Source organism: Hemiscyllium ocellatum, chromosome 14, assembly GCF_020745735.1.
Source record: "Hemiscyllium ocellatum isolate sHemOce1 chromosome 14, sHemOce1.pat.X.cur, whole genome shotgun sequence".
NCBI lineage: Eukaryota > Metazoa > Chordata > Chondrichthyes > Orectolobiformes > Hemiscylliidae > Hemiscyllium > Hemiscyllium ocellatum.
The window spans coordinates 21,328,123-21,350,087 of NC_083414.1; the positions used below are offsets into that span (position 1 = coordinate 21,328,123).

The 21,965-nt window shown below is 41.8% G+C and overlaps 1 protein-coding gene across 7 annotated transcripts in view; it reads left to right on the forward strand.

Annotated features, from left to right (window-relative positions):
• pbrm1 (polybromo 1) overlaps positions 1-21,965 on the forward strand; it is a 98,619-nt gene that overhangs the window by 72,750 nt on the left and 3,904 nt on the right. For 6 of the 7 annotated variants that reach the window (XM_060835466.1, XM_060835472.1, XM_060835467.1 and 3 more), the window contains one exon: positions 4,699-4,836. The exons of the other annotated variant lie outside the window; for it this stretch is intronic. In XM_060835466.1, coding sequence (XP_060691449.1) covers positions 4,699-4,836 — 138 coding nt within the window. The remainder of the gene's footprint in view (positions 1-4,698; positions 4,837-21,965) is intronic. 7 annotated transcript variants of the gene reach the window in all.

A 21,965-nucleotide genomic window follows, 5' to 3' on the forward strand; every position in this document is an offset into this window, starting at 1 on the left:
ACTGCCTGACCTGCTGCACTTTTCCAGCAACACATTTTCAGCTCATGAGAGAGAGCAACAAATTGGCTAAAACAATTGGCAGGCCTGAGGTTTGGGAGCTGTTTAGAATTCAGCAAAGGAGGACAAAGGAATGAATTAAGCAGAGGAATGTAGAATATGAGAAAAGTTAGCAGGGAACAGACAAATTTAATCTAAGAAGTTTCATAAGTATGTGATGAGAAAAAGATTGGAAATATTCCTTACAGTTAGAAGAGGGAAAATTGTAATGAATAACAAAGAAATTACAGAGCAATTAAAGTGTCCCCCCCTCCACCCAAATCCCACCCTTCATCTCCTGCTAACCCCACTGTTTGCGAGCTATACAATTTCAGATAATCCGTGCCATTCTACCACTCTTCTGTGCACCCAGATCACCTATGGTACCCCATGCCCCCTCTATGCTAGAATTACCTTAACCTTTCCAATCATCTCTGCTCTCCCATGCGATATGTTTCTCCCACAGTCATTTATAAGTATACAATATATATGTTTCTCAGAAGCCATGCAATAATAATGGAGGTTATTTTTAAATAATTAAAAACACAAAACTTTTAACAATCTAAGAAAACGCTGAAAGCAAACGCAATATCATGGACAAAACATACTGTAAATCTAATCTAATCTAATCTAAAGGAAAAGTATAATCCTTTAAGTGCCAATTAGGTTTGTAACCAGGCAAGAAAGCACATCAAATTACACACTTTGTTATTACAAGCTCATTAAACTTTCAGTAGTTTTCAAACCACATGTTGAGTGAAGCTTTTGAAAACCAAGCCAAACATTCAAAACATAGCATCTGTCATAACAAAAAATTCTAGCTCCATTGACTGAACAGATGACAATTTCCATTTCACTACATTGTCTATCAATCAGTAGAGGGTGACCAGGTTCAGAATTATTTTTTTCTCCCTTCATCAACAAAGTATTGGAGAGGATTCTGAGAGACAGGATTTATGATTACTTGGAAAACCATAATTTGATTAGAGATAGTAAGCATAGCTTTGTGAGATCAGGCCAGACCTCACAAACCTTACTGAATTCTTTGAAGTGGTGACAAAACACATTGAAGGTAGAGCAGTGCAGGTGGTATACATGGATTTTAGCAAGCTATTTGATAAGGTTCTCCATGGTAGGCTCATTCAGAAAATAAGGAGGCATGGGATATGGGGAAATTTGGCTGTCTGGATACAGAATTGGCTGACCCATAGAAGACAGAGGCTGATGGTGGATGGAAAGTATTCAGCCTGGAGCTCGGTGACCAGTGGTGTTCTGCGGGGATCAGTTATGGGACCTCTACTCTGTGATTTTGTTTTATAAATGACTAGGATGAGGAAGTGGGAGATGGGTTATTACGTTTGCTGATGACACGAAGGTTGGTGGTCTTGTGGATGGTGTGGAGGGCTGTTGTAGGTTGCAATGAGACATTGACAGGATGCAGAACTGCACTGATAAGTAGCAGATGGAGTTCAACCTGGAAAGTGTGAAGTGATTCACTTTGGAAAGTCGAATTTGAATGCAGAATACAGGATTAAAGGAAGGATTCTTAGCAGTGTGGAGGAACAGAGGGATCTTGGAGTCCACGTCCATAGATCCCTCAAATTTGCCTCTCAGGTTGATAAGGTGGTTAAGAAGGCATATGGTGTGTTGGCTTTCATTGTCAGGGGGATTGCACTTAAGAGCTGCGAGGTTATGCTGCAGCTCTATAGATTCCTGGTTAGACCACACTAGGAATATTGTGTTCAGTTCTGGTCGCTTCATTATAGGAAGGATGTGGAAGCTTTAGAGAGGGTGCAGAAGAGATTTACCAGGATGCTGCCTGGACTGGAAGGCTTGTCTTATGAAGAGAGGTTGAGGGAGCTAGGGCTTTTTTTCATTGGATCTAATCCAGCTGAAATGGCTATCACAAGGGAAATCATTTTAAGGTGAGTGAAGGAAGGTTTAAGGGAGATGTCAGAGTTCGGTTCTTTACTCCGAGTGGTGTGTGTGTGGAATTCACTGCCAGCAGTGGTAGTAGAGTCAGACACATTAGGGACATTTAAGCAACTCTTGGATAGGCATGTGAAAGTTAGTACAATGAAGAGTACATGTGCTAGTCTGATCTTAGACTAGGATAGAAGACCAGCACAATATCGAGGGCTAAAGGGCCTGTATTGTGCTGTGCTGTTCTATGTTCTAACAAGTTATTTTAAAAATCAGCCAGACAAGAAAAATTACATTAGAAGACGTATTTTTATATTTTTTTCTCTGCATTATGGTACTTTCTCCATTAGAAGGTTATAGTTATGGACATAATGCTGAGAAATGGAAGGATCAACATACTGATAAAGGACAGATCCCTAAGATGAATTCTGGCATTAAAATCTCATCTGCACTACACTACAACAGCTAATTGCAACATTTAAAGATGTAATAATGTTTCCAATTCCTCAGCTAGTTTTCCATTTTCTTGAAAAATTCTCAAACTTGGCAAAACCCTACATCTTCAGATGAAAATACTGAGAGGGAAGAAATCCAATCCATGTCCTCCATTTTAAAATAGGCAACTGAACCTCGGCCAGGGTGGTATCCATTTTGTATCTAGAAATTCTATACCCACAAAAATACCACTGGAAAATGGTTTGGGGTTTGGAATGCAGAGGAAAATCAGAGTTCCTCCTCAGAAGATTAAGTGTAATAATTCACACACCAAAATGCATTTCTGCACCTAGGCACAAAGTTTGCCCACATTCTTTGTAATAACTATTATGTTTCAGTAAAAATATTTAAGAAAAATTAGTCAAATATTTATGTAGACACAAAATTGACACCACTACAATATTTGAAACAAAACTGAACCATTTGAAACGTAACAATCTTCAGAATATTTACAACAGTTCAGTTCATAGTTTGATCGAAGTGTACATCGTCTGTATTGAAAATATAATTGAATACAGTCTGAGGAAAGAGACATCACTAGCAAGACCAGTATTTGTTGTCCATATATAATTGACCTTCAGAAAATGTTAGTAGCCTTCTTTTGAAATCGCTACCATTCTTATTGTAAAGGCATTCCCTCAGTACTGTTAGGAAGGCAATCCAATGTACTGACCTTACAACAATGAAATAACAGCAATATGTTGCTGGGAAACCATCACCAAGAATCTCCATTAAGAACACAACTTTGGAAAATTGATTATTTTAATCAATCCAAGCTTCAATCCTAATTTGAACCTTTTTGTGCAGAAATTAATGTGCGTAGTTTTGGAAGGATGATTTTCTTTGACTACAAGTTTGGACTTGTAAATAACCATATTGATATTTCTTTGATGCCTCCAAGAAGCATGAGTGAACGTTATATGTTTTTTTCAAATTTTGTTGATTTTGATATGAGAACTTGTTGGTTGGCATAGACTTGATGAGCTCAAGGTTAAATGCTGTATAACTCTAACTTGTGGGATTTTTTCACGTTACTCTTTTTTTCTATTTAAAGTTTCAAGATGCCATCCATTTTTCAACTTCAAATGTCAAACAAGTTTTGGCATTCATGCTAAAAGAGCTCTTAATAGTACCTATTGGATAAGAGAACGTTTCCACAATTCAAGAATTATTTGTGTGTTCTAAAGCAAAGGGATGATCAGGTTATTTGCAGTTATTCTGTGTGAATATTTTAGTTAAGTCCAAGGTTAAATCCTAAACATCTAACAGATTTAGTTTGAATAAATCCAACGTTAATGTTTAGATTTGCAAGCTAAATAGGCTACATAATTAGGGAGCCAATCCTTATTTCGGGTTACTTAACCAGACCAAAGGTTACATCAATCTCCTCTTGCAGCTAAGAGGACTGTCCTACAGTATGTGGAAAATAACTGAGGTAAAAAAAGCTCAGGTCACTACCTTCAGTGGGCACTGTCCTCCTCCTTTGAATGGTGTTATCCTCCACATACCAGGCTCTTCACTGACCTCCAACCTGAATATATCTTTTAAACCAAGTTGTATGATTTAATTTCATACATGCATGCTTTACTGCTTGGCTTTTTGGGTGAATTTATAGAGGGGAAAGAGGATGAATCATGTGGCTTACCTTAATTATACACTGAAAATGTGTTAAAGGGACAATGTCCCTGTGTTTTTCCCCTCATTGGATGACAGGACTTTGGTATGTGATGGATAATATTCAGAGAATGGAGAAGACCCTACCGAAGGTAGGTAAAGCTGACTTTTCAGTCATAAATTAGATTTTCGAATTAGACAATGTGTAGAGATTTGAGCAGACACATTTTATTACTATTCACATAGTTGGTAAAATGTGTATAATTTCATTATTGTTTGTGTTATTTCATTATCACGTACTAATAATATCCATTCCTTCAAGTAGTTATAGATTTCCTCATCCATTAGTTTGTAGTGCATGCCTCATTATGCAGACCAAGGTTCCCTCTAAGTATTCAAGTGGATTAAAAAACAAATCAACTTGTTAATGACTGGAGAAACCAATCATAAATTCAATAATAACATTTCCTTTATGTGTGCATTACAAATTATCAATCCAAAATTACCCATGTAAGAGAGAGCTTTTCTTTAAAAATGCCACAGCTAATTTAGAGGGAACACTGATGCAGACTGTGTTGCATGGTATTGACATCCTTGATGCATGTTTGAAATTTGTTGTTATCCTTTAAGGCATGATAGGTGGCTACCCACAGGGCATGCCACCATTACAAGGCCCAGTTGATGGCATGGCCAGCTTGGGCAGCATGCAGCCACTTCACCCTGGGGTGCCTCCACCACCCCACCTTCCCCCAGGCATTCAACCATTGGGTAAGAATATCATTACTAGATCATTATCATGTTTGTAATGTTTCATCCTGCTTTAAACGGCCATTGATACTAATTGTGTACGGTTCAACAAGAGATGATTAGAGAAAAGTTATAATTATGCCATTCAATGTAGTTTTATTATAAAATTAGGGAAAATCAACTACATTGAAAATTTTGTAGATTGAATAATTTATTCTAATTTCTCAGTATATTTTTCATTTTGAAAGTAATGATGCATTTTTTGACCTAATTGCCATGTTCTGATCTGTTCTGCTGACATAAATGTAAAGAATTTTAGTGGTGAACATTCCACTGATTTCTTTAGTATAAGAAGGCAATTACTTTCTATCAAATTGTTAGTCTGAATGTAAGATGTTCTCCAAACAAATGACTTTCTATAACCTATTCACAAACAATACTGAATGACAACCAGGATTTTACTTATAGCAATGACCGAGGAGAACCGAGTGGATGTTATGTATTTTGATTTTCAAATGTCTATTGATAAGGTCACAGGAGGCTAGTGAATAAAATTAGAGCATGTGGGATTGAGGGAGAATAGACTAGCAAGGACTATGAATGGGTTAAAAAAAAGAGAGCAGAGTGTAGGAATTAAGGGATCATTCTCAACCTGGTAGGCTGTTACTAGTGGGATACCACAAGTTAGTGCTAGGTTGCAACTGTTTATAAGTTATATGAATGATTTGGATATGGGTACTAATTGTTGTATTTCCAAATTTGTTGAGGACCCCTAACTGGACTGGAACTGTAAGTTCTGAGAAGGTACAAGGAGCCTTCAAAAGGACTTAGATGGGTTAAATGAATAGGCTAGAAAAAGGCAAATGGATATAATGCAAATCAGCATAAGCAAATAGTGCAAGAAATTTCCTTTGGCAAAGAAAATGAAAAGGTAGAATATTTCTTAAATGGTGAGATGTTGCAAGTGCAAATGTCCAGGTGTCAGATCTCTAGGTGGGAGAGCATTTCAGTATAGTGATCACAACTCCTGGACCTTTATTATACACTTGGAGAGGGATAGGAGTAGAAGGAATGGGAAAGTATTTAATTGGCGGAGGGGGAAATTACAATGCTATTTGGCAGGAACTTGGGCACCTAAATTGGGAACAGATATTCTCCGGGCAAATGCACAACAGAACTGTAGAGGTTACAAGGTAGCCAGGAAGGAACTGAAGGATGGACTTAGTCAGCATGACAAAGCTTTAGCAGGTCGGATCAAGGAAACCCGAAACATTCTACACTTGCATGAAGAGCAAGAGGAAGGCCAGAGTAAGGGTAGGGCCAATCAGTGATAGTGGAGGGAACTTAACCCCTGTGATCAGAAGAGGTAGGGGAGGTCCTTAATGAATACTTTGTTTCAGTATTCACTACTGAGAAAGACCTTCATGTTTCTGAGGACAGCATAAAACTGACTGATATGCTTGAATAGGTTGACATTAAAAAAGATGTCCTGAAAATTTTGAAAATCATATGGACAGATAAATCCCCTGGGCCAGATGAGATATACCCGAGATTACTACAGGAAGCAAGGGAAGAGATTGCTACACTTTGGCAATGATTTTTGCATTCTCACTGTCCACTGGAGTAGTGCCAGATGATTAGAGGGTGGCAAATATTAATCCCTTATTCAAGAAAGGGATTAGGGATAATCCTGGGAATTACAGACCAGTCAGTTTCTTGTCTGTGGTGTGTAAAGTATTGGAGACGATTCTGAGAGACAGTATTTATGATTACTTGGAAAGCCATAGTTTGATTAGCGATAGGCAGCATGGATTTGTGAGAGACAGGTCATGCCTTATAAACCTTACTGAATTCTTTGAGGTGGTGACAAATCAAATTGTTGAAGCTAGAGCTGTGGATGTGGTATACATGGATTTTAGCAAGACATTTGATAGGGTTGCCCATGATACGTATATTCGGAAGTAAGGAGGCATGGGATACAGGGAAATTTGACTGTCTGGATACAGAATTGGCTGACCAACAGAAGACAGAGGCTGGTGCTAGATGGAAAGTATTCAGCCTGGAGCTTGTTGACCAGTGCTGTTCCGCTAGGATCGATTCTGGGACCTCTGCTCTTTGTGATTTTTATAAATGATTTGGATGAGGAAGTGGAACGGTGGGGGTTAGTAAATTTACTGATGACACGGAGGTTGGTGGAGTTGTGGATAGTGTGGAGGATGTTGTAGGTTGCAACGAGACATTGACAGGATGCAGAACAGGGCTGATAATTGGCAGATGGAGTTCAAAGTGTGAAGTGATTCATTTTGGAAGGTCGAATTTGAATGCAGAATACAGGGCTAAAAGCAGGATTCTTGGCAACTTGGAGGAACAGAGGGATCTTGGATTGCATGGCTATAGATCCCTCAAAGTTGCTATTCAAATTGATAGAATTGTCAAGAGAGCATGTGATCTGTTGGCTTTCATTAGCAGGGATTAAGTTTGAGTTGTGACGTTATGCTGCAGCTCTGTAGAGCCCTGGTTAGCCCACACTTGGAATATTGTGTCCAGTTCTGGTCACCTCATTATAGGAAGGATGTGCAAGTTTTAGACAGGGTGCACAGGAGATTTACCAGGATGCTGCCTGGACTGGAGGGCATGTCTTATGAAGAAAGGTTGAGGGGGCTAGGGCTTTTAAAACATTGGAGCGAAGAAGGATGACAGGTGACTTGATAGAGATGTACAAGATGCTGAGAGGCATAGATAGAATGGGTGGCCAAAGACTTTCCCATGGCGGAAATGGCTATCACAAGGAGGCATAATTTTAAGGTGAGTGGAGGAAGGTTTAAGGAAGACAGGTTCTTTACTCAGGGAGTGGTGGGTGCGTAGAAGGCACTGCCAGCAGTGATAGTGGAGTCAGATACATTAGGACCATTTAAGCGACTCTTGGATAGGCATATGGAAGATAGTGCAATGAAGGGTATGTAGGTTAGTCCGATCTTAGAGTAGGATGAAAGGCCGGCACACATTGATTGCTGAAGGACCAGTACTGTGCTGTTCTGTTCTATGATCCAAAGAGATCCATAGCAGGAGGATTAAAGTACAGGAGCAGGAATATCTTGCTGCATTTGTACAGGGCCTTGGTGAGGCTATACCTTGAATATTGTGTGCAGTTTTAACCTCCTTACCTGAAGAAGGTTATTCTGGCTATAGAAAAAATGCAGCCAAAGTTTGCCATGGTGATTCCTGGAATGGCAAGATTGATGATTGAAGAGATACCTGATCAGTTAGGACTGTATTCACTGAAGTTTAGAAGAATGAGGAAACTCAAAGAAAGTTCTAAAATTCTAACACGTACATAGAACATAGAACAATACAGCATAGAACAGACCCTTCGGCCCACGATGTTGTGCCAAACGTTTGTCCTAGCTTAAGCACCTATCCATGTACTTATCCAATTGCTGCTTAAAGGTCACCAATAATTCTGACTTTGCCACTCCCACAGGCAGCACATTCCATGCCCCCACCACTCTCTAGGTAAAGAGCCTACCCCTGACATCACCCCCCTATACCTTCCACCCTTCACCTTAAATTTATGTCCCCTTGTAACACTCTGTTGTACCCGGGGAAAAAGTCTCTGATTGTCTACTCTATCTATTCCCCTGATCATCTTATAAACCTCTATCAAGTCACCCCTCATCCTTCACCGTTCCAATGAGAAAAGGCCTACCACTCTCAATCTATCTTTGTACGACCTATTCTCCATTCCAGGCAACATCCTGGTAAATCTCCTCTGCACTCTCTCCAAAGCTTCCACTTCTTTCCTAAAATGAGGTGACCAGAACTGCACATAGTACTCCAAATGTGGCCTTACGAAGGTCCTATACAGCTGCAACATCACCTCACGACTCTTGAATTCAATCCCTCTGCTAATGAATGCTAATACACCATAGTCCTTCTTACAAGCTCTATCCACCTGAGTAGCAACTTTCAAAGATCTATGAACATAGGCCCCAAGATCCCTCTGCTCCTCCACCTTACTAAGAACCCTACCGTTAACCCTGCATTCCGCATTCTTATTTGTCCTTCCAAAATGGACAACCTCACACTTGACAGGGTTGAACTCCATCTGCCACTCCTCAGCTCGGCTCTGCATCATATCTAAGTCCCTTTGCAGCCGACAACAGCCCTCCTCACTATCCACAACTCCACCAATCTTCATGTCAACTGCAAATTTACTGACCCACCCTTTGACTTCCTCTTCCAAGTCATTAATAAAAATTACAAACAGCAGAGGAGCCAGAACTGATCCCTGCGGAACTCCACTTGTAATTGGGCTCCAGGCTGAATATTTACCATCTACCACCACTCTCTGACTTCAATCGGTTAGCCAGTTCTCTATCCAACTGGCCAAACTTCCCACTATTCCATGCCTCCTGACTTTCCGCATAAGCCTACCATGGGGAACCTTATCAAATGCCTAACTAAAATCATGTACACTACATCCACTGCTTACCCTCATCCACATGCTTGGTCACCTCCTTAAAGAATTCAATAAGACTTGTAAGGCAAGACCTACCCCTCACAAATCCATGCTAGCTGTCCGTAATCAAGCAGTGTCTTTCCAGATACTCATAAATCCTATCCCTCAGTACCCTTTCCATTACTTTGCCTACCACCGAAGTAAGACTAAATGGCCTGTAATTTCCGGGGTTATCCCTATTCCCTTTTTTGAACAGGGGCACAACATTCGCCACTCTCTAGTCCCCTGGCACAACCCCCCATTGACAGTGAAGACAAAAAGATCATTGCCAACGGTTCTGCAATTTCCTCTCTTGTTTCCCACATAATCCTAGGATATAAAACTTGTCTTTCCTCAAGTTTTTCAAAATGCCCAACACATCTTCCTTCCTAACAAGTATCTCCTCTAGCTTACCAGTCCGTTTCATACTCTCCTCTTCAACAATATGGTCCCTCTCATTTGTAAATACTGAAGAAAAGTACTCACTCAAGACTTCTCCTATCTCTTCTGACTCAATACACAGTCTCCCACTACTGTCCTTGATCGGACCTACCCTTGTTCTCATCATTCTCATGTTTTCACATACACATAAAAGGCCTTGGGGTTATCCTTGATCCTACCCGCCAAAGATTTTTCATGCCCTTTCTTAGCTCTCCTAATCCCTTTCTTCAGCTCCCTCCTGGCTATCCTACATCCCTCCAACGCTCGTCTGAATCTTGTTTCCTCAACCTTATGTAACCCTCCTTCTTCCTCCTTACAAAACATTCAACCTCCCTCGTCAACCAAGGTTCCCTCACACGACCATCTCTTTCCTACCTGACAGGTCCATACATATCAAGGACACGTCGTATCTGTTCCTTGAAAAAGTTCCACATTTCAGCGACATCCTTCCCTGACAGCCTATGCTCCCAATTTATGCTCCTCAGATCCTGTCTTGCAGCATCATATTTACCCTTCCCCCCAATTGTAAAACCTGCCCTGTTGCACGCACCTATCTCTCTCCATAACCAAGGTGAAAGTCACAGAATTGTGGTCACCATCACCAAAATGCTCACCCACGAACAAGCCCATCACTTGTCCCGGTTCGTTACCAAGTACCAAATCCAATATGGCCTCCCCTCTGGTCGGACAATCTACATACTGAGTTAGAAAAGCTTCCTGGACACACTGCACAAACACCACCCCGTCCAATCTACTTGATCTAAAGAGATTCCAATCAATATTTGGGAAGTTGAAATCGCCATGACTACTACCCTGTGGCTTCTGCACCTTTCTAAAATCTGATTCCCAATCTGTTTCTCCACATTTCTGCTGCTATTGGGGGGCCTATAGTAAACACCCAACAAGGTGACTGCTCCTTTCCTATTTCTGACTTCAGCCCATACTACCTTCAAAGGCAGATCTCCCTCGAATTGCCTTTCTGCAGCCGTTATACCATTTCTAAGTAGCAATGCCATTCCCCCCTCCTTTTTACCACCACCACCACCACCCCCAATCTTACTGAAACATCTGTAACCAGGAACCACCAACAACCATTCCTGTTCCTCTTGTATTCACGTTTCCGTGATGGCCATAACATCGTAGTCCCAAGTACCGATCCATGCCTTAAGTTAATCCACCTTATTTCTGATACTCCTTGCGTTGAAATATACACACTTGAGCCCATCTCTGTGTCCGCAAGTATTCTCTGTCAGTGCTGCCTTCTCCATGGCCTCCCTACATTCTTGAACATCCTGAAAAACAGCTAACCTACTTGCTGGACTACAAGTCCAGATCCCATCCCCCTGCCAAATTAGTTTAAACCTCCCCCCCCCCAACCCCCCCGAAGAGTGCTAGCAAACCTACCTCCCAGGATATTGGTGCCCTTCTGGTTCAGGTGCAACCCGTCCTCTTTGTACAGACTGCACCTTCCCCAGAATGCAGTCCAATTGTCCAAATACCTGAAGCCCTCCCTCCTACACCATCCTTGCAGCCACGTGTTCAACTGCACTCTCTCCCTATTCCTTGCCTCACTGTCACGTGGCACCAGCAACAACTCAGAGATGACGACTCTGTCTGTCCTAGCTTTTAGCTTCCAGCCTAACTCCGAGCTCCTGAATGACCTCCCCACCCCTCTTCCTATCTATGTCGTTGGTGCCAATGTGCACCACGACCTCTGGCTGCACACCCTCCCCATTAAGGATTCTGAAGACACGGTCCGAAATGTCTCAGACCCTGGCACCCAGGAGGTAGCAAACCATCCGAGAGTCTCGCCCATGTCCACAGAACTGCCTGTCTGTCCCTCTAACTATAGAGTCTCCTATAACTAGCGCTTTCCTCCTCTCACCCTTTCCCTTCTGGGTCTCGGAGCTGGACCTCGTGCCAGAGACCCGGTCACTGCAGCTTTCCCCTGCTAGGCCATTTTCCCACCCCCCAAAAGTATCCAAAGCGGTATACTTATTGTTGAGGGGAACAACCACAGGGGATCCCTGCACTGCCTGCTTCCTCCCCTTTCCACCTTTAACTGTTACCCAGCTACCTCTGTTCTCTGGCATAACTATATCCCTGTAGCTTCTATCTATCACCCTCTCAGCCTCTCGATTAATCCTCAGTTCATCCAACTCCAGCTCCAGTTCCCTAACGCGGTCTGTGAGGAGCTGGAGCTGGCTGCAATTCGTGCAGGTGAAGTCGGCAGGAGCATCGGTGGTCACCCCTACCTCAAACATTATGCAGGAGGAACATTCCACTGCCTGCGCTGCCATAACTCTACACTTAGTCTCCAAAACAAGAACACTAAGTAGCTTACCTGTTCAGCCGACTGAGTCCTTTTTTTTTAAGATTAGAGGAGGAGCGGGGATGGGAGACACTACACGTGTAGTGTCTCGGGTTCCTTCTCCACTCAAACTTCTTACCTTCCCAGAAGCCTCTGTTGACGACTTCCGGGTTCCCCCTCCAAGTTGAAAAAAAAACACAGACTGCGAAAAGAAAAACGTTAATTTAAACTGGTCTCCGCTTGCCTTCCGGCTCCCCTCTCTGTGCACCCGCTGTAGCACTCTAGATAAAATAAGTGCAGGAAAAATGTTCAAGGTGATGGGCAGTCCAGAACCCAGGGTCACAGTTTAAGGCTAGAGGATAAGCCATTTAGGACTGAGATGAGGAGAAATTTCTTCACCCAAAGAGAGTCTGTAGAATTCTCTGCCATAGAAAATGGTTGAGGCCAAAACATTGAATGTTTTCAAGAAGGAATTATACTTGTTCTTGGATCTAAAGGGTATAGAGAGAGTGCGACACCAGGTTCTGTGTTGGATGATCAGCCATGATCATATTGAATTGCAGCACAGACTCAAAGGATTGAAATGTGTATTCATGCTCCTATTTCCATGTTTCTAAAAATATTGAGAAAACTGGGTCTGTATTTCTGAGAGTTTTGAAGAATGAGAGGTTATCTAATTTAAATTTACAAAATTCGTACTTCTAATAAAAACAAAATGCCAGGGAAACTCAGCAAATGTGGTAGCATCTATCTATAGAGAAACACAGGTAATGTTTTGAGTCCAAGCAATTAATGATAGGTTTGCTCTGGTGCTGCAACTAGCTTCCAGCAATCATACCTTGCTTCCTGTGCTAGAATTGATATTCTACAGATTTTGGTTACTCTTAGAGTCATTACAGCACAGAAGATCATATTTCGCATCGTGTTCATGGCAGCTCCTTATTGAGTAGTTCAATCAGTCTCAATCCCAGCCTCTGTCTCCATGGATCTATAGTTTGTTTCTGTCAAGTGCCCATCCAATTTTTATTTTGAAATCGTACATCAGCTCCTTTATTGAGTAGTTCAATCAGTCTCAATCCCAGCCTCTGTCTCCATGGATCTATAGTTTGTTTCTGTCAAGTGCCCATCCAATTTTTATTTTGAAATCGTACATCAGCTCTGTTACTGGTATCCTTAGAAACAGTGAGTTCCAGATCATTATCACACAATGCATAAAATGTTCTTTCTCACTCACTCTGTATTGGTCAGTCATAATCTTTAACCTAGCACTACTAGTCCTTGTGCCGTCCACTAATGGGAACAATGTTATTTTTGTCTTGCTTATCTAACCTTGTCATGAACCTGTGCATTGCTATCAAATTTCTCCTTGATATCCTTTTGTTTTAAACAAAAACAACCCAAGCTTCTACAATTTAACCTTCGAGATAAAGATCTTGCAAGGACCTAGAATTGGGAGATCAGAACCTGGAAATGTTTCTAGTTAGATTTAAGCAAGTTCAGTGGCCACAAACAGAAAAGTAGGTGATAGAGGAAGAAGCATAAGTGGTTTGGAGTACTGTAGAGTATATCAAATTTCAGGGTAACATAAACAAAAACAGAAGTTGTTGGAAAAGCTCAGCAGGTCTGGCAACATCTGTGGAGAGAAATCAAATTCCAGTGACCCTTCTTCAGAACTGATGCTAAATGTTGGTTAATAAGCAGAGAATTGGCTGGGGGAGGAAGGGGCTAAGGAGGAAACAATAGGTAGGGATAGAGCCCAAAGAGAGAGAACAGTTGGACAGACAAAGGAGTTGATAACGATCTGGCTAGGAGGGTGAATAGGTTAATGGAGACGGTTAGTGGCTAACAATAGGTAGTGTATAATGGCAGACTGTGATAACAAAGTCTAGTGTGTGGATTAGGGGGCTAGGACATGGGGGAGTTCATGCCCTAAAATTGTTGAACTCAGTATTGAGTCCAGAGGGCTGCAGGGTTGCCAAGCAGAGACTGGGTGACTGCTTCACAGAAATCTACATTTTGCCCACAAAAAAAACCCTGAGCTTCCAGTTACCTGCCACTTTAACTCACCACCCTGTTCCGTGGTCAACTTCTCTGTCTCAGGCTTCCTGCAATGCTCCAGTGAAGCTCAGCGCAAGCTGGAAGAACAAAACCTCATTTTCTGTTGCTGCTTTTCGAATGAGAGTCATAGAGTAATAGAGGTGTACAGCACGGAAACAGATCCTTCGGTCCAACTCGTCCATGCTGACCAGATATCCTAAACTAATTTAATCCCATTTGCCAGCACTTGGCGCCTATTCCTCTAAACCCTTCCAGTTGGTATCCCCATCGAAATGCCTTTTAAAGTTGCCAGCCTGCACCACTTCCTCTGTAAGCTCATTCTATACACACACCACCCTCTGCTTGAAAGTTTTGCCCCTTAGGTCCCTTTTAAATCTTTCCCCTCTCACCTCTGTGCTCTACATTTGGACTTCCTCACCACACTTGCCTATTTACCCTATCCATGCCCCTCATGATTTTATAAACCTCTATAATGTCATCCCTGAGCCTCTGGTGCTCCAAGGAAAACAGGCCCAACCTATTCAGTCTCTCTCCATAGCTCAAAACCTCTAACCCTGGCAACATCCTTATAAATGTTTTCTGAACCCTTTCAAGTTTCACAATATCCTTCCATTAGGAGGGAGACCAGAATTGCACACAATATTCCAAAAGTGGCCTAATCATTGTCCTGCACAGTCGCAACATCCCTTCACAACTCCTATACTCTGACCAATAAAAGAAAGCATACTACCTGCAATTCTACTTTCAAGGAACTATTGCTACAGCTTATATGTTGTAACTACAGACACAACTATTTGGAAGTGAGTTCCAGGATCTTGACTCAGCAACACTGAAGGAAGGTCCAAACACTTCCAAGTAATGATGGTGAGTGCCTTGGAGGGGAAGCTGAAGAAGCTCAGCAGGACTTGACAGCATCTATGGAAAAAGACACAATGTTAATATTTTGAGTTTGATGTGACTCTTCATAATCAGCAGTTTTGAGGTCAGCAGCTGTGACCCCCAAAGTGGAACCCAAACTGAACGTTGGTGAGCAAGTTACTACTAAACAAGTGCTCATTGATTGCACTGTTGTTACCCCTTTCCTTCAATTTATTGATGATCGAGAAAACACTGAGGGCCAGTAATTGGCTGGATTGATTTATCCTCCTTTTTGTGTATAGAACATATCTCGCCAATTTTCCACATTGTCGGGTAGACGCCAGTATTGTTGCTCATTGAACCAGGGTTGATTCCGCTGATGCTGATGGTAGAATGGGAGATTTGCAGGACCGTGATGTTGCAGATTGTATTGGGAGTACTGTATAATTATGCTGCTGCTATTGCCCACAGTTCTTTGTAAATTCCCAAATCAGCTGTTGCAACTGTTCAAAATCCATCCCATTTAACATGGAGATAGTGCCACACAACACTTTGGCAGGTGTTGGTCAGGAGTGGTGCTGTCAAACTACTTTTGATAATGGGCATTGAAGTTCCGCACCCAGAATATATTCTGTGCTCTTGCCACCCTGTGTTCAACATGGTGCAGTACTGATTCATCTACTGTGGTGGGATGTTAAGTGATAATCAGGAGGTTTATGTGTCCATGTTTGACCTGACGCCATGAGACTTCATGTGGTCTCAAGTCAACGTTGAGGACCCATAGGGCAACTCCCTCCTGTCTACATACTACTGTGTCCAGTCAGTTAGACAGAACATAATGAGGGATTGTGATGTTATTTTCTGGAACATGGTGTTTAAGATTTGAGTTTATGAGGCTGATTGTCTTGCTGTTACTTGACTAGCCTGTGAGATCACTCTCCCAGTTTTGGTACTAGCTCTTGAATGTTAGTAAGTAAACCTTTGCAGAGTCGACAGGCTGAGTTTGCCATTGTTGTTTCCTGTATCTAGGTCAGTGCCAAGTGGTCCATTTGGTTTCATTTTGTTTTTAGACTTTTTGGTAGTTAAAAGCGACATTAAGTGGGTCTAGAGTTGTATGTAGACCATGCCAAATAAAGACGGATATAGATAGACCAAATGGGTTTTTTCAACAATTGACAGTAGTCAATAGGGACATATCGGGTAAGCGGCTCTTCTTTTTTACTTTGTAATAAGGGGACTAGCAGGGAGGGCAATGTTCCTCCTGCATGAAGTTTGAGGTGAGGGACGCCATTAGTGTCCCATCCAAGTACATCTGCAGGAAGTGCAACCAACTTTCGCTCCTCCAAGACTATGTTAGGGGACTGGAACGGAAGCTGGATGAACTTCGGATCATTTGGGAGGCAGAGACTGTGATAGATAAGAGGTACAGGGAACTAGTTACTCCTAGGCATAAAGAAATCTGGGTGACTGTTCAAAGGGGGAAAATACAGTCAGTGGAGGGATCTCTTGTGGTTGCTCCCCTGAAAAACATGTATACCGTTTTGAATACTGTTGAGGGGGATGACTTACCAGAGGTATGCACTGGGCCAGTTCTCTGGCACAGAGCCTGTCCCTATTGAACAGAAGAGAAGGAGGGAAAGGAGGAGAGTGTTAGTCACTGGGGACTCAATAGTTAGAGGCTCAGATAGAAGGTTTGTTGGGTACGAATGAGACTGTAGGTTGGTATGTTGCCTCCCAAGTGCCAGGGTCTGTGATGTCTTGGATCGTATCTTTGGGTTCCTGAAGGGAGAGGGTGACCAGCCCCAAGTCGTTGTCCATGAAGGTACCAATGACATAGGTAGAAAGAAGGATAGGAATGTAAGGCAGGTTTTCAGGGAGCTAGGGTGGAAGCTGAGTGTTAGAATGAACAGAGTTGTTATCTCTGGTTTGTTACCAGTGCCACGTGATAGCGAGGCAAGGAATAGGGAGAGATATCAGCTGAACACGTGGCTGCAACGATGGTGCAGGAGGGATAGTTTCAGGTTCTTGGATAATTGGGTCTCATTCTGGAGAAGGTGGGACTTGTACAAACAGGACGGTCTTCACTTGAACCAAAGGGGTACTAATATCCTGGGTGGGAAACTTGCTGGTGCTATTCAGGTGGGTTTAAACTCGCTCAGCAGGGGGATGGGAACTGGAGGTGTAGTTGCAGTGCACAGGAGGATGACAGTAGGAAGGACTGGGACAGGATTTCAGGGTCACAGGAATGTGCTGGCAGACAGTGAAGTGGTTTGAAGTGTGTCTACTACAATGCCAGAAGTATCTGAAATACCTGGGATTTCGATGTTGTGGCCATTTCGGAAGTATGGATAGAGCAGGGTGAGGAATGGATGTTGCAGGTTCCAAGGTTTAGATCTTTCATTAAGAACAGGCAAGGCGGTAAAAGAGGGGGAGGTGTGGCCTTGTTAGTCAAGGATAGTATAACAGTGGCTGAGAGAACTTTTGATGAGGACTCGTCTACTGAGGTAGTGTGGGCTAATGGTTAGAAACAGGAGAGGAGAGGTCACACTGCTTGGAGATTTTTATAGGCCTCCGCAGAGTTCTAGGGAGGTGGAAGAGAGGATTAGCAAAATTATTCTGGGTAGGAGTGAAAGGAACAGGGTGGTCATTATGGGGGACTTTAACTTCCCCAACATTGGACAAATACTGATCCATTCGATGTGCTAGAGTTATAGCATTTCCAGTTAATGTGTACAGGAGGGTTTCTGACACAGTATGTCAAAGGGCCTACAAGAGGGGAGGCCACACTGGATCACAGGTGTTTGATTTAATTGTAGGTGAGCACTTTGCAGAGAGTGACCATAATTCAGTTACGCTTAGTTTACCGATGGAAAGGGATAGGTACATGCCACAGATCAAGAGTTATTGATGGGGTAAGGGCAATTATAATGCGATTAGCCAAGAATTAGGATGCATAGAGTGGAGTAACAAAATGCAGGGGATGCATACAATGGAAATGTGGAGCTGTTTTAAGGAACAGATATTGAGTGTCCTTGGTAGGTATGTCTCTGTCAGGCAGGGAGGAAGTGATAAAGTAAGGGAACCGTAGTTTACTACAGAAATTGCATCTCTTATTAAGAAGAAGAAGGAGGCTTATGTGTTGATGAGGCAAGATGGTTCAGATGAGGCAATGGAGAGTTACAGATCAGCTAGGAAGGATTTAAAGAGAGAGTTAAGAAGAGCAAAGAGAAGACACGAGCAATCTTCAGCAAATAGAATAAAGGAGAACCCTAAAGCTTTCTACAGGTATGTGAGCAATAAAGATGATTAGGGTAGAAAATGGGCCAATCAAAGACAGAAGTGGAAAATTGAGTGTGAAGCCTATGGAGATTGAAGAGGTGCTAAATGAACATTTTTCATTGGTTTCCACTCAGGAAAAGGAGAATATTGTACAGGAGAAGAATGAGGTATGAGATTTTAGACTAGAAAGGATTGAGATTAGTTACGGACAGGTGTTATTAATTCTAGAAGGAGTGAATGTAGACAAGCCCCGTGGACCAGATGGGATTTATCAGAGGATTCTCGGGGAAAGCTAGGGAGGAGATAGCAGAGCCTTTGGCTTTGATATTTGAGTCATCATTGTCTACAGGTTTGGTACCAGAGGACTGGAAGATTAGAAATGTGCCCTTGTTCAAGAAGGGCAGTAGAATGACCCAGGTAATTATAGACCAGTGAGCCTTACTTCTGTTGTAGGAAAGGATTATAAGAGATAAGATTTATAATCATCTAGCAAGCAACACTTTGATTTCAGATAGTCAACGTGGTTTCATCAAGGACAGATCGTGTCTCACAAATCTCATCGAGTTTTTTGAGAAGGTGACGAAGCATGTAGATGAGGGTAGGGCAATTGACGTGGTATAAATTGACTTCATTAAAGCCTTTGATAAGGTTCCACATGGTAGGCTGTTGGAGAAAATGCAGAGGCATAGAATTGAGGCTGATTTAGCAGTTTGGATTAGAAACTGGCTTTCTGAAAGAAGGCAGCGAGTGGTAGTTGATGGAAAATATGCAGCCTGGAGTTCAGTTACTAGTGGTGTGCCACAAGGATCTGTTTTGTGACCACTGCTGTTTGTCATTTTTATAAATGACTTGGATGCAGGCATAGATGGCTGGATTAGTAAATTTGCAGCTGACACTAAAGTTGGTGGAGTAGTAGATAGTGTGGAAGAATGTTACAGGTTGCAGGGGGACTTTGATAAACTGTAGAATTGGGCTGAGAGGTGGCAATTGGAGCTCAATGCAACTAAATGTGTGGTGATGCACTTTGGAAAGCATAACAGGAAGGCAGAGTACTGGGTCAATGGAAAGATTCTTAGTAGTGTGGATGTGCAGAGGGATCTTGGAGTGCATGTCCACAGATCCCTGAAAGTTGCCATCCAGGTGGATAGTGCTGCTAAGTAGGTATACAGTGAGTCAGGTTTCATTCATAGAAGGGTTGAGTTCCGGAGCCACAATGTCATGCTGCAACTGTACAAAACGCTGGTGCAGCCACACTTGGAATATTGTGTACAGTTCTGGTCGCCATATTTCGGGGATGGTGTGGAAGCATTGGAAAAGGTGCAGAGGAGATTTACCAGGATGTTGCCTGGTCTGGACGGAAGGTCTTAGAGGAAAGGCTGAGAGACTTGAACCTGTTCTCATTGGCAAGAAGGCTAAGAGGGGATTTGATAGAGACGTACAAGATGATCAGAGGATTAGATAGGGTAGACAGTGAAAGTCTTTTTCCTAGAATGATGACATCAGCGTGTACAAGGGGGCATAACTACAAATTGAGGGGTGTTAGATTTAAGACAGATGTCAGAGGCAGGTTCTTTACACAGACAGTGGTAAGGGCGTGGAATGCCCTATCTGCTAATGTAGTCACCTCAGCCACATTAGGGAGATTTAAACACATGGATTATTTTGGGACAGTATAGGGGGACGAGCTGAGAATAGTCAACAGGTTGGCGCAACCTCGAGGGCCAAAGGGCCTGTTCTGCACTGTATTGTTCTATGTTCTACTTTTCATGGTTATTAATAGATTTTCATTTTCATGTTCAATTCAAACTTCGCTGTCTGTTTACAAAGATTACTTGCATCTCTGGATTACTAGTCCAGCAACAATACCACATTCTCCCTTTACAAATGCATGCTAGATCTCTTTGATAAATGCAAAATTGGCTTTTTTTCCCCCCAGATTATTATCAACCTACAGTTTTAGGAATTACCTTGCAACCTTTCTTGAATGACAGTGTTACATTTGACATTTTCTGGCACCAGCTCCACATAGAGAAGATTGCAAGATGATAACATGTTCTTCCACTATCTTCATTCCCACCTCCTTTAGCAATCTGGGATGCAGGCTATCAAACCAAATGACATATCCACTGTAAGCAGTGCCAGCCTTTCTCTTGCATATTGTCTGTGAATTTTCATCCAATCTTCTCCTTTAATTTCTGCATGTACTAATATTTTGGCAGCGCTTTCCTTCTTCATTAACACTGAAAGAAAATATTAATTTATTGTCTTCTTCGTCCCTGAATGTGCCTTTATCTTTTGTGCTACCTACCCAGCTTCTTCTTAGAGTGAAAGCTACCCTTAATCCTTTCAAGTATTCTCTAATATCCCATAAAGTTTACATATCTTTATCAGCATAGGTGGTTCTCAGTAGTCTTGACATGTTCAGTAGATTATTTTGCTCTACTACTTAACATGCAAAATAAAATTTAAGGTTTTGATGTTAAAGTTGCCAAGTTGCACTTTCAGGGCACTCTTCTATGTAGTTGCTGTAAATATTTTCAGTATTTAAACAGCTGGCTACATCATTGATTCAGGTGTATTTTGTCAGTTGTGTTCTTTCAAGTATATGAAAGAGCATTCAATTTTCTATGGGTGCATCATTTGACTTACAAGTGATGTCTTTATTGATTCTGTAATTGTGAAGATGGCTATGGCAGGAACTTTCAGCAGAAAAGAATTAAACGTGGTGCTAAAAATGCAACTTTACTTTAAACACTTTGAGGCTCAAGTTTTGAATCATTTAATTGTTACACTTTGTCTGAATTGTGATCTTTTAGTTTGGAAATTGTTTAAGTTGCTTGTCATTTTCCATCCATTTCAAAAGCAGGTGAAGTAGCTTCAGGTTAGAGTCTGTGGACAGAAGTTACATATTAAATCTGATATAAGCATGCTTTTTTGTAAATTTCCATATTGACAAAGGTTTAAGATCTGTGACAAAAATAGAAATTGCTGGAAAATCTCAGCAGGTCTGGCAGCATCTGTGGAGAGAAATCAGAATTAACATTTCAGGTCAAGTGATCCTTCCAAAATGTTAACTCTGATTTCCCTCCATAGGTGCTGCCAGACTTGCTGAGCTTTTCCAGCAATTTCTATTTCCGTCTCTGATTTACAGCATCCTCAGTTCTTTCGGTTTAAGATCTGTATTTCCTTGCTGGTTTTTAAACAGGGCTACACAATATTTAAGGAAGGTCAGGTAACTGACTCCTAGTGTTTACAGGTCTTGCTTTAGACCACCTTCTAGAGTCTTAGGAAGTTAGTTTAAACATTTTTTTGTGCCCATGGAGAATCACTGGACCACTTAGCATCTCCCAATTAGGATTATATTGAAAACTCAACAGTTGAAGATGTGTCACATTTTTACCACTGATTTTTTTTTCTTCTTCTAGTTAAAATTCAACTGGTAGGAAAACCAAGAATTAGTGAATTTGGTCTCCGAATTGTAGAGTGCCAACAATTTAAGATTGAATCAAGGAGAAATTTCTTTACTCAGAAAATTATCTGTCTTTTTAAATTCTCTGTCTCAGCATGCTGATGGTTCTTCGTTGTTGAGTGGGTTGAAAATTGAGATTAATGGATTTTTGAACTTCAAGGAATATGTGGTTAGGGTGGGAAATTGGAGTTGTTAGAAATCAATCATGATCTATTGTAGGAACTGGCTTGAGGGGT